This window comes from Amyelois transitella, chromosome 8 (assembly GCF_032362555.1).
Source record: "Amyelois transitella isolate CPQ chromosome 8, ilAmyTran1.1, whole genome shotgun sequence".
NCBI classification, from domain to species: Eukaryota; Metazoa; Arthropoda; class Insecta; order Lepidoptera; family Pyralidae; genus Amyelois; species Amyelois transitella.
This window is the reverse complement of record NC_083511.1, coordinates 1569841-1583479: the sequence shown is the minus strand read 5'-3', so window position 1 is coordinate 1583479 and position 13639 is coordinate 1569841. Positions and strand designations below refer to the sequence as shown.

The following is a 13639-nucleotide window of genomic DNA, read 5'->3' as shown; positions in this document are numbered from 1 at the left end:
AGTTTGTTCTTGCCCGTCGTTATTATGAGTGAATTTATTTAATACAGCGTTCGATCGACAAAAATAACTTTTTTTTATTACCATCTAAGATACGAACCCTGCATTTCTTATTTCGTAGTAATCATAATTTTAATAATACATTTAAATTCTGAACGACAATTTCAGAACCTAAATCATGATTCATGGCCGACCCGAAAACGGTTACAATTTAAGTCTTGATATGTAAACGCAGCGGTTCCCGTTTCCTAAACATTTGAATTCGGAAGGCGAGCGCAATAAAGATGGCGGCGTTTGGGCATCACGTCCCGGCTGTAAAACCACGCATCTAACCATTGGGTTTATCTTACTTTGTGAAGTTCCACTACTGAATGGATGCGAACTACTGTTTCTTACATGACTTAATAATTGAAATCGGTAATGCAGGGAAAACAACTTAGACGATGAAATATCTGATGAAAAGTCTTGAAAAGACTGATAGGCCTCATTCAGCTGTTTGACTTAATGATAGAAATCAAAAAGAGACAGGTTGCTAGCCTATCGCCTTAAAGAAGAATCTCAAGTTTATAAGCCTATCCCTAAGTCACCTTTTACGAATCCATCTATGGGAACGATATGGTGTGGTCCTATTTTTTTTATTGGTGCCGGGAATCACACGGCACAAAATCATGCAAATGTTTTAAAATAACTTAGTTACTGCGTTTAAGATTCAAACAGCTACCTCTGTTTTTTTTAACCTACACAATCCAATTAGATTGCATTCCTCGCGTCAACTTGCCAAAACTAATCTGCCGTGAACGGGAATCGACAGCTTGCCGAAATGAAAATGCGGAAATATATTTTTCTTTGCAAATGGAACGTATAAATTTTTCTTGGAAAAACCACAAAAAGCAAAGTCACTTAAAAGCTTTCGTGACGTAACTGCACGTGGTATATTCGACTTACCGTTTGAACTGTATAAAATACTCCTTTCTATATTCAGTCTTACGTCTATGAGATTATAAATGTATGATTACGTACTTTATTTTGTTTTTCTTTGCTTTGTACTGAAATAGTATAAAAAATATGTAATAAAGCATTTAAATGTTTTTATTTTATTAAATCTGAGAAAATATCTAAAGTGATTTCAAATTTAGATTTTTCACTTACGTACTTCGATGATTTCTTTATCTTTTGCGCACTCTATAAATAAACATACGAGGCAAATAACACAGATTGAGCTAGTCCCAGAGTAAGTTCAACTTTGTCATAGGTCGATTCAACAATACTACATATAAATTTGTTATAAACACTCAAATTCCAGGCCTATTAGAAAAAGTTCATACTTTCATCATTATCTTACCGAGCTAAAAACAGCTGAACGTGGTCTATCGGTTTTTCGGGAGTATTGGCTGTGTCTACGTGATTATATGTATGGATGTATGTATGGATCTTACCGAGGATCAAACCCGGGATTTTGGTTCAGGTGTAAGAAAACTACATACTACGCCAAACAGGCCTCCAGCCGCTATTAAAAATTATTACCTCCACGTCTATAACTCTCGTATAAAGTTAACGCTTTTTATATCTTTATATCAGTTTTATTCGTTCGTGATGTCTTCACGATTCAGATTGTCCGTTTTATGATGCACGTAATCTTTAAGAATAAAAGATCTATTTAACTGCTTAAATTAAGCTATTTTATTGGAAACAGCCGAATTGCTTTCAAGTTATTTTATCGTTGAAAGATTCACGTCTGTATTCTACTAAAATTAAGGACTAAAAGGTTTTCTGTTACGTTATGTTTTACATTTAGCATAAATGCGGCCATTGTATTGTTGTATCAAAAATGATCGTAATATAAATAGTATCAACAAAAACCAGAAGAAATCATTAAAATTCTGACGGCCTCTGTGGCGCAGCGGTAGTGCACTTGTCTGTGTCAGCGGAGGTCCCGGGTTCGAATCCCGGCCAGGGCATGATGAGAAACGAACTTTCTCTAATTGGCCTGGGTCTTGAATGTGTATCTATATAAGTATTTATTCTAAAATATAGTATCGTTGAGTTAGTATCTCGTTACACAAGTCTCGAACTTACTTCGGGGCTAACTCAATCTGTGTAATTTGTCCCGTATATACATATGTATATGTAAATACTTCATAACATTGAAAACTTAATAATACTACTGATTGTATTTTATCGTGCGCGTGGCTGGCATGTCACGCGTGACGCCGTTTTTATCACGCGATAAACTGTCGCTGTCCCGTTTCACGTCAAAATAAAAAGCGAGACGGCGATAGATCATCGCACGATAAAGAAAAATGGCGTCGCGCGTGGCATGCTACGGCTGATTGGAAATACGGATTTATGATCAAAAGGCGTTCCCGGGGCGCGTCTTCAAAGGGGTGAGGATGTAACTGCGATCAGGAGATAGATACGTATTTAGTTATTGTGTTTTGAACTTTAATAACTAACTAGTGTAGTGTGGTTCCCGGCACCAATAAAAAAAAAAGAATAGGACCACTCCATCTCGTTCCCATGGATGTCGTAAAAGGCGACTAAGGGAAAGGCTTATAAACTTGGGATTCTTCTTTTAGGCGATGGGCTAGCAACCTGTCATAATTTGAATCTCAATTCTATCTTAAAGCCAAACAGCTGAACTTCTTTTCAACACTGTTGGCTCTGTCTACCCCGCAAGGAATATAGACGTGATTATATTTGTATGTGTGTGTGATAGCTAACTATGAGTTAACGACGCTATCATTGTTACGTAGAAAGTCCTTCGCGATTGAATTACACTTCATACTGGCAATTAGTACGTTCGTAGACTTAAGAAATTATAGACATATTTTATTTTATTCAATAACGCCGTTTACCTTCTACATTCAGGAACACGTGTACAAACAACGTGTATGTAGAGTGTTCCAAAAAGGCTTGCTGCTGAAGTTATGTCAAATAATGTAAAAATAAATGTTCCGTTCTTAAGATGAAGCGCAGTATTCCTAAATTTGTTTGTTTTTGTATGCCATATAATTTTGATCCGAATATGTTTTAACGTTTCTGAATTATAGTAATAGAAAATCAAACAAAAAATTATAACTTCCGTTATTTTCAGCTGTAAGCTTAATTGTTAGAACTCATACGACGAGTAAGTTAATTTTAGTAAACAATAGACAATCATATTTTTATAGATTCAATAGAGTATCATTAGGTCAATAAAAGATTTATTTATCAATCAATGTGCCATGCCCTGTCTAAACTTTTCAAGAGTCTATAAGTACAGCCGCGCCTTCTGAATCACAACCTAGCGTAGCAATTTACTGTCAATTTAATTGCTATACCTACAATCTTGCGACAATTATACGCACATTACTTATTTGTTACTTAAATTTTCATTTTAAGAATCTTATGTATAAAATTCTCGTGTCACATTGTTCGTTTCTGTATTCCTCCGAAACGGCTTCACCGATTCTCATGAAATTTTTATGTGCAATAAAGAGTTTACAAACGAACAAACAAACAAATTTTATGAGCATGTTGAGTAGGTCTGAGAATCGGCTTACATTTGTTTTTCATACCCCTAAGTGATAAGGGTTGTCCACCCTTTACATTTTTTTTTAACTATAAATTACTTAAAAAATATTGATATGGCAAAACAACGTCTGCCGGGACAGCTAGTAGTAGATAAATTCATAGTTTTACTTATTTAGAGTCTTTCACTTTTAAATCTTTTATTAAATAAGTTGATGTTCCAGAGTTGTATAGAAATCCAGGCTCCTTTCTAGAAGGGTGAAGATGTTAACGGGAAAAGCAAAATAATGAAAATCTGCAAATGAAATACATTTTCATTCGCAGATTTTCATTATTTTGCTGCATATAATATAATTATATGTACATTTTTTTGAAAATGTATACGTCTCTTATTCTTTTATTTTTAGATCAGGCTCAAGATTCACAATTTGTTCTGCAGTATGTCACCCGCAAATCTAAGATCTCTCGAGTGTTGTCTATTCATGATTTCTATCCAAATTTCAGGTGCTGACCGGCGCAGCGTTCCACCACAAGATCTGGTCGTGGTACTACACGCACAAGATGCCGGCCGCTATACGCCGGTGGGTGGACGACAACTTTAATTGTGAGGATATCGCCATGAACTTTTTGGTAGCCAACGTCACAAGGAAACCACCCATTAAGGTGAATAGAATGGAATAGATTTATTTTCAAACACTTAGAATAGAATTAGAATAGAAAAAATCGAATCTATACTAATATTATAAAGCTGAAGAGTTTGTTTTGTTTGTTTTTTTGTTTGTTTGTTTAAACGCGCTAATCTCAGAAACTACTGAACCGATTTAAATAATTCTTTCACTGTTAGATAGTCTATTTATCGAGGAAGGCTATAGGCTACATTTTATCCCGGATTTCCTACGGGAAACGTCAACAATGCAGCTGAAAGTTGAATGAGTCAGCCATCTGCGAGCTTTCCACGCGAACGCTGCGCAAACCAACATAGATATAGTAAAACAATGTACCTACTAAAGATGTGAAGTACTCATTTTTTGCCACAAAAAAGTCCGCGAGAGCATATATCTATCTCTTAAGGTTTACTTACAATAACCACTTTTATGTTCATTTTTTAAGATTATTTTTTCATTATAACCATAAGTTATTTTAAAACCAATTTTCTTTAATTCAGTATTAATCCTTATCCAAATAAATATGTTTATTAGATTCGGCTTTTCATGTAGACTAAAATTGCCATTTACAGTATATAAATCAGACGAATAGGCTTTGAGATATAGTCGTTATAAGCAAATTGCAGCGAAACATTTAATACGGCGAACCAGCGTTCTTTCTAATACGCGTGACCGCCTAACCGCCCCCCTCACCCCGCATCTTTCGATCGCCCTGCTCTATCCTACTTCCTACATATAGATAGGTATCATTCTACTTATAATACTTCTTTTGTATGTAGCAGTAAAAACTGCATTCAAATTGAACCCGTGGTTTTGGAGATACATGCTAACATTCATTTATGTAAACATATGTACATATGTATACTGCAGCGCATCCTGGTGATTTGTAAACCGTAACACCTATCTAAGAACATGCACCAATCAAATCTAAATCCAGTAGTGAAAACCGCATTAAAATCGGACCAGTAGTTTTGGAGATATATGCTAAAATTGGTTTGCACAAACAAACGCACAACCTCTCACCCTAAACGCATATATATACCGTATATATACGGTCTCCGTTCGGTCGCGGGTAATGATGTGGGCCAAATCGTCGCCAAGTCGCATAACAATTAGCAGCTATAATTGATAAAGCCGAGGAGGATGTTTGCAAAAATAAATATGATGCCCAAAATAACTATTCCAGGCGGACGAAGTCGCGGGCACAGCTAGTATAATAGATTTATTTTCAAAATTTGATACAAGGTATCACTTATTGACGTCACATAACTTAAATCTAATTACAACTACTGCCGCTTCCGAAGCGCATGTGTAGAAGAAGCGGCGGAACGAACTACACTGCAGCATTTTCATGCAACATGTATCGAACTATCTTGGTCCTATCATCTGGGGAAGCTGATCCAGCTTGGCTCATGGTTTTGCACTAAGTTTGCTGGATTGGTAAGAGTGGTTCTATTTTAAAGTACCCATTAAAGTGAGTTGCCCACACAAATACCACATGATCTGGTCGTGGTACTACGCGCACAAGATGCCGGCCGCTATACGCCGTTGGGTGGACGACAACTTTAATTGTGAGGATATCGCCATGAACTTTTTGGTAGCCAATGTCACAAGGAAACCACCCATTAAGGTGAATAGAATAGAATAGATTTATTTTCAAACACTTAGAATAGAATTAGAATAGAATAAATCGAATATAATAGATTTATTTTCAAAATTGGATACAAGGTATCACTTATTGACGTCACATAACTTAAATCTAATTACAACTACTACCGCTTCCGAAGCGCATGTGTAGAAGAAGCGGCGGAACAAACTACACTGCAGCATTTTCATGCAACATGTATCGAACTATCTTGGTCATATCAACTGGCGAAGCTGATCCAGCTTGCCTCATGGTTTTGCATTAAGATTGCTGGGTTGGCAAGAGTGGTTCTATTCTTAAGTACCCATTAAAGTGAGTTACCCACACAAATACCACATGATCTGGTTGTGGTATTACGCGCCCAAGATGCCGGCCGGATAGACAGAGCCAACAGCCTTAAAAAGACTGATAGGCCATTTTCAGCACTTTGGCTTAATGATAGAATCGAGATTAAAATACGTGACAGGTTGCTAGCCTGTCGTCTAAAAGAAGAATACCAATTTTATAAGCCTTTCCCTTAGTCGCCTTTTACGACATCCATGGGAAAGAGATGGAGTGAACTTTCAAGCTCAAATAAGTTTTTTAAAATTCACAATCTCATCTTCCAGGTGACCCCCCGCAAAAAGTTCAAATGTCCCGAGTGTACTAATACAGAAATGTTGTCGGCCGACGAACGCCACATGTCCCAGCGATCATCATGCGTCCATAGATTCGCCGAAATCTATGGTCATATGGCGTTGAAAGCTGTCGAGTTCAGAGCTGACCCGTTGCAGTATAGAGAAGCGAATTCTGGAGTTCCACACATGTATCCCGACATAGGAGCGTTGTAAGGTAATGCCCTGTGGTTAAAAATAATGACAATCATGGACATTCTGGGCCCCCTTTTGGCTGTGTTGCGAAAGAAACGTTAGAAACGATCGTGTTTTGGAAGGATTATAGAATATATATACATACATGTAGTCACGTCTATATACCTTGCGGGGTAGACAGAGCCAACAGTCTTGAAAAGACTGAATGGCCACGTTCAGCTATTTGGCTTAACGATAGAATTGAGATTCAAATAGCTAGCCCATCGCCTAAAATAAGAATACCAAGTTTAAAATCCTTTCCCTTAGTCGCCTCTTACGACATCCACGGGAAAGAGATGGAGTACTATTCCTTTTTGTATTGGTGCCGGGAACCACACGCCACAGGATTATAGAACTGGGAGGCAAATTCGGGCGTACATCTTTGTATTGCGATTTTAGGGTGATGTAAAGTAATTTGGATTTAAGAGATTTTGAAAATGTTGATTAGGCACCGTAAGTCTGAATTGATTACGCTTTGAAGCCCTTGTGAAGCATAGGAACAGACTTTTAGATAAATATGAAGGCATATATAAATAATACAGGTGTTATTATTTATATCTGTATAGGTGCAATTTAAGGTAATTCGGATTAATGTCGATACATACATACATACATATGGTCACGTCTATATCCCTTGTGGGGTAGACAGAGCCAACAGTCTTGGAAAGACTGCTAGGCCACGTTCAGCTGTTTAGCTTAATGATAGAATTGAGATTAATGTCGATCTTGGTATTTTTTGAGCTCCCTTTGTTAGTTTTGCCGTTAGGTAAGATCTTATTAAGAGGAGACTTTGTATATGGAGGCTGGCAGGATTCTGGTGTATGCCATTGTATATCGTTATAAGGAAAATTGGATTGTAATAATTGTTGATTTAAATTCTTTACAAGACTGTTGGCTCTGTCTACCCCGCAAGGGATATAGACGTGATTATATGTATATGTATGTACTAGAGGCCGCCCGCGACTTCGTCCGCATGGAAACCCTTTCAATGCCGCGGGAACTCCGGGATAAAAAGTAGCCTATATGTTATTCTGGGTCTTCATCTACCCACATACCTTTCATCGTAATCGGTTCAGTAGTATTTGCGTGAAAGAGTAACAAACATCCATACTGACATACTCACAAACTTTCGCATTTATAATATTAGTAGGATATAATTGTTGATTGTGGTCATTTTGGACCCCTTAGTCTGAGTGGATAATTAATAAATTATTAATTGATACAGGTGTACATAATGTATACTTATAGGCGCGCTGTAAGGTAAATTAGAATTATGATGATTATGGTCATTTTGTGCCCCTCTCCATAGTCTCTGCCTACCCCGATGGGAAACAGGCGTGATGGTATGTACATATGTATGTATGTTGTGCCCCTCTAGTCTGAATTGATAATGACGTAATGAAATAAAGAGAAAATATTAATGTCTGTTAGGTATAAGTAATGCAGATAAGAAAAAATATGGTTAATTTGTCTCTCTGGGTCTCCACTCTCACATTTGTATTGCAAGTTATTATGGAAGCAGTTATTCTATGAGTTAAGGAAATTGAACAAATCATAATCATAATTTTTTTTATTAGCTACGACCGCAAACCCTAATGTTTTTATGTAAAACGTTTTTATATGATTGAACAACAATAAACAAATGAACAAAATTAGAGTTAGACCTAAGATTCACTCAGGAATTTGAGATGGAAATGCATTTTGCATCCTGAAAATAAACCATGCATTTTGATAGGTATTAAATATGTTTCAAATGTAATAATTTAATTACAGTATTTTTTATTATGAACTATAATTTGTTATGCTATATAACGCTAAAAACGAAAGCCTAGTATCTGCAACGAAAACGTTTTTTTAATTTCGTAAAGAAAATCATTAATTTTGGAATTTAATTTTGTTACATAACTAGTTAAGAATCAACATAATTTTGCATTTATGATCATGACACGTTTGAGTGTAATATTTAATTTTGTCAGAAATAAAACTTTGGCAGCGTATATGATTATATAAATTTAAATTTTAGTTTATGGCCAAGGGGGCCCGAATATTAAAGATGTAAAGATTTTAGGAGGTATGGACAATAACAATATGAATGAAGGCTGTAAGAAATTTATTTGGGAATCGTCCCCAATACCAGGGTATGTAGAGATAAATGCAATTTGTAATTATCCAATATTAATGCGAACGAAATAAAGTTCAAGATTGCAAATTAGACACTATGATGAGTTTTTCTTCATGTTTTCACCGTTTTAATAAATTATTTGCATGGAATTTCGCCGTTTCTCGATACTTTGCATAACTTGGAGATTTTTGATACATAAGTGTTGAATGTTGTGTGTAAACACTGTGGGTGCACTTACCTGAATGAATAAATAAATAATAATGAATAGGAATAGAGTGTGCAATCTATAAGCATGTATGAAGTTAAACTCATGGTGCATTCACTACACTGCCCTGTAAATTATGTTGCTATGGGCGCTTATACCTAATGGTAACATGTGCCCTTCGTTGTCAAGGTTATCTTTATTTTTCACTCTCTTATGATTTCATTTATCTATTAAAAGCAGTCTTATAGTTAATAACCATTAAATCGAAATAGAATTGATAATAATGACAATGAAATACATGAAAAAAATGAACTGTTATAGCGTGACCAGAAATACTATATTGCGTCTTAAAAAGTGTATTAAAATACGGAGCGTTCAATATTTACGTTAAAAATCTACACTTTAAACTTTCGCAAGCTTTGCAAGATATTAATGTATTCAAATGAGAATCAACGCGATAATACCGTTTTTTTTCTGACGTCACAGGATGACAGGACGATGTAACTTAACCCAACTACTATTAAAGTAGTGTCTTATTTTTGGTTCTTTTTATTTTTATACATCTTCTAAAACATGTCGGTTTATAGTTGACAAATGTCAAATCACCGCGCTTTTACTCAATGAGACATTACTTTTTGGTGTTGCCATATGAAACGTAAAACTAAAGTCCACATTGCCAGGTTGCGTATTTCTGGTCAAGCTTTAACTACGAATTAATTTAAGGCTAATAAGAGAGTGAAAAAGCAACTATGTATGAAAACTGTTGCGACTTAAAACAAACCTATTATACTACCTATAAGTTTTTTTTTTTATAATATATCTGTGCCATGTATTTTTAATCTTTATTTTCATCACCGCCATACTATTTAAACTGAAATTTATGCTTTTAAAAGCATGATTATTCCATTGTGTAGTTATTGTTTTAAGATAATTGTGTTGTGAGCTTACAGTATGCCTTTATATATTATTTTGATATTTTACAATGACAATTTTATACGTACGATGTATTTGTTTCAATGTTCGTATGTCTGTTATATTTCCAATGAGCTTTCTATGTTGATTAAGAATTAAAACAATAGAAAAATATAATCTGCGGCATATTAAGAACACTTGTAAAAAATCATGCAGTGAGGGTATTAACAATAGATTATTCACCAGATGGCGCTTGTGGAACTTCAGCCATTCAAATCAAACATATCATAGTTGAAAATATAACCAACTTGAAAAAAAATATGCAAATGACACAAAAATGTTACTTCTTTTTAAATGGCCTTATTTGAATGTGATGGTAGGAAAAAAGGTTATCCGCTGTAATTTTTTTCATGGTGAAATTATTCGAGTTGATTATATTTGCACGCCTGTCGTTCTTATTTTAAAAATCTTTTTAATGTAGAAATGTTTTTTCAATGGCAACACTCGATAACTAAATTCTGACAGGCATATAGAAATGCCCTCATTAAGCTGTAATAATAATTTGCACGGGAACGCGCCCAGTTGAGATATGCCACAGACAATATAACAGATAAACATTTTATGAACTGAAATTAATCCCCCGAGCTTGTAACCGTTTCACTTTCATCGTTTTTAGGAATAGAAGCTTAAATTGGCTTGGATTTAACATATCTTGCCGGAACTTCTCCTTACAATGCACAACGTTATGGCTGAAGTAAGTTGTCATTAGAATAACAGAAAGGCTATGCATTGTCCTTTTCGGTATAGTAGGAAAAAAAAAAAGATAAAAAAAAGTACGAGACTACCTTAGGACAAAAAACGTATAAGTACGAACTCTGATTTTCAAGGTTCGCATTCACGTGTACTTTATGTAAATGTCAGAAAATAAATTTCTCTGACAGATTCCATTATAAATGTGTTTTGATGTTCATTAAGTTACCTATTGTAATTAATACCCTAAAAATTTACAGTAGAGCTTGACAAGTACTTAGTTGGTATGTGTATGAGTTATATCAACATAGGTATGTAGATTTTTCTAGCGCTTAGTTCGAAGTGAACGTCTATTTATTTAACGTTAAAAGAAGATATTTTTAAAGATCTTCGATTTATTTAATTTCTTTTACAGGCTTATTGTTTTTTCTTTTGTTTTAATACTGGCAACTTATTTCAGCCTTCGTTTCAATCTTGCCACGCGAGTTCCGTAGTATAATTTTGTACGACAATAAGTGTCTAGTTTATCTAACCCTAAACGATTGCATGTCAATTTTTAATATAATGATGTAAATCCGATTACAACGTCGAAATTTGTCGTTTTTCTTCTGTGGGTGTAAAGGGGACAGCTATTAGTTTTTTAAATTGTTTCTAGATAATTTACAGCGATAATGTTCCCAGACAATCAAGAATATTTTGATGTGCGCATGCGCACTATAACTTTGTATCAATGTTTTTTTCATCCCTTAATAATAAATTGCATCTAGAAAACAAGTTTCATCAAAAAACGACACATTTCGCCCACTTATTTGAATTAAATAATAAATAAACATGAAGTACCTTAAATTAAAATGATGCCATCTGTCCTTAGGGTCGTAATGAAATGATATTCTAAAATTTGATAGTAGAATTTTAGGTGTATATTAAATTTTAGTCCATCTCAACATATCGGTGCTTGCGTGAAGGATAAAATTATTCCTAATAATTGTTAATTGTAGATATTATATATTTAAAATATATATACCATGCACACGATGGGTGTAGTGAGAGCAGTAGTTCATAGAAATATTTTTTCGCTTAAAATAATATTTTGTGTAATTATGAAACGGCGATTGAAACAAAGAATGCTCCTTTCAGTTGCTAATTCATAAAACGAAATATATAATGAAAAGAAATTATTTATGCATCCGAATTCATAATTTAACACAGAACCAATGAACTTTACAAATGTTTTTACTTTTATACCTATCCATAATTACCCGCACAGCTATCTTTTTTTTTCACGCTGGCAACCCCAAGGACATAAAACAACGCCATTTCAATTGTATTTTTTTTATAATTAGAGTTTAATTAAATTCGTCTTAATTTAATTTATTTATTGCCGTTGATTTCTTTGACATTTTATCGTCCGTTTGAGGAGAAGAAAATAAATATTTAAAAAAAAACCATAGCCAAAGACTTTAGACTCTAGTCTCGGAGATTTAATGGTTTGCATTTGTATAATTATATTGGTAAGGGTCGTAGTTCACATAGAGGGAGTTACCAGCGCTATATCAAATGGACAGACTGAGAAAATTCGTAAAACTTAGGTATCTTAGATATTTTGCTAGATTTTAGATATTATGGAAGATGTTAGCTAAGTAGAATTGAGTTAGACCTTAAATATCCAGGGAGCTTTCCTCTCTTGTATTTGGCCATTGCAGACCAAAAATAGCTGCTATGTAGGTATTGTTTATTTTTTATATATTTTTTGTACAGCAGTTACTTATTTAAGCTGTTTTTTACATTTTTTTTCTTACATTTTTATTTTATTCCAAACATCTGAAAGTACCTTTTTGATACCGTCATTTAATGTCAATGTTAATATGTCCACCAAAAGTACAATCAGTGACATAATGCATTTTTAAGTAGCTTCCTTCTTTATAATAATTTAATTTTTTAATTTATCATTTGTGTAATGAAATATCGTCCATTTTTACCTGCGAGACCTTTTTTATTAAGCGTTCATTGTGAATTTTTATAATTATGATTTTATTAATGTGTATCGATTGTATTTATTTTTTCGTAAAAAACTGGAATTGATTTATATACCTACCAATGTGTTTTGTTGAAAAAATACTCCGTAAAAACTCTTTAGTTTTAATTTTATAGATAACGAAATATAGTTTTAATGAGTGTATTTTAAATAAGACAAACTCATAACTGGACTTTATATAAGTGTAAATAATAATAATGATGTGTTATGCACATATCACTTATATTAAAGAACGTGTTCTTTTATCAATAAGATAATTTATAAATATAAATGTTCTACTATTAATTTATAATCAGCCATAGAACATTATTATTTTAATCAATCTTTTTTTTACTATCTAAGATTATGAGTCATTTATGAGTGAGGCCGATATGTATTCAAATTGTGGATGAATTTTGTGCGATGTTGTTTTGTGGTAGTCGCAGGAAGAAAATATAACTTTAAAACCAGATTTAAAAATAGAACAGCTTTATTTAAAAAATAATAACAGAAATTAAATGTTAGTAATATTTGTTCGTGACTGTACATTACATTTTAGTGTTTTATAATTATTTTGTATCCAACGAACACGACAATCAAATAATAAAATGTTGATATTATTTTATGTAGATAGATGTTAGTTGTAAGCGAGTACTTAATTTGTTGCGATCATGTACAGTATGTAAATAGTACACTATATACTGTGAATAAAAGAAGACATATCAATTTGTAAATTTTGTTTTATTGGTTATTTTTGATGACATGTGATAAATTCGAGAGACGAGAAAGAGAACAAGTGGTCCTATTCTGCAGTGCCAAAAGCCAGAAACTACACGGTACAAATGTCCCCATACAAATTTGCATACACAAATAATGTAAAGTTAAAGTGCCGTGTGGTTCCCGGCACCAATACAAAAAAGAATAGAACCACTCCGTCTCTTTCCCATGGATGTCGTACAAGGCGACTAAGG

At 33.9% G+C, this 13639-nt stretch overlaps 1 protein-coding gene across 1 annotated transcript in view; it reads left to right on the top strand.

Moving 5' to 3' along the window:
* LOC106137347 (exostosin-2) overlaps positions 1 to 13383 on the top strand; it is a 37280-nt gene extending 23897 nt beyond the window's left edge. Inside the window, exons 6-7 of the mRNA XM_013338158.2 lie at positions 4012 to 4170; positions 6426 to 13383. Coding sequence (XP_013193612.1) covers positions 4012 to 4170; positions 6426 to 6647 — 381 coding nt within the window. The 3' untranslated portion in view covers positions 6648 to 13383. The remainder of the gene's footprint in view (positions 1 to 4011; positions 4171 to 6425) is intronic.
* Positions 13384 to 13639: the final 256 nt, after the last annotated feature.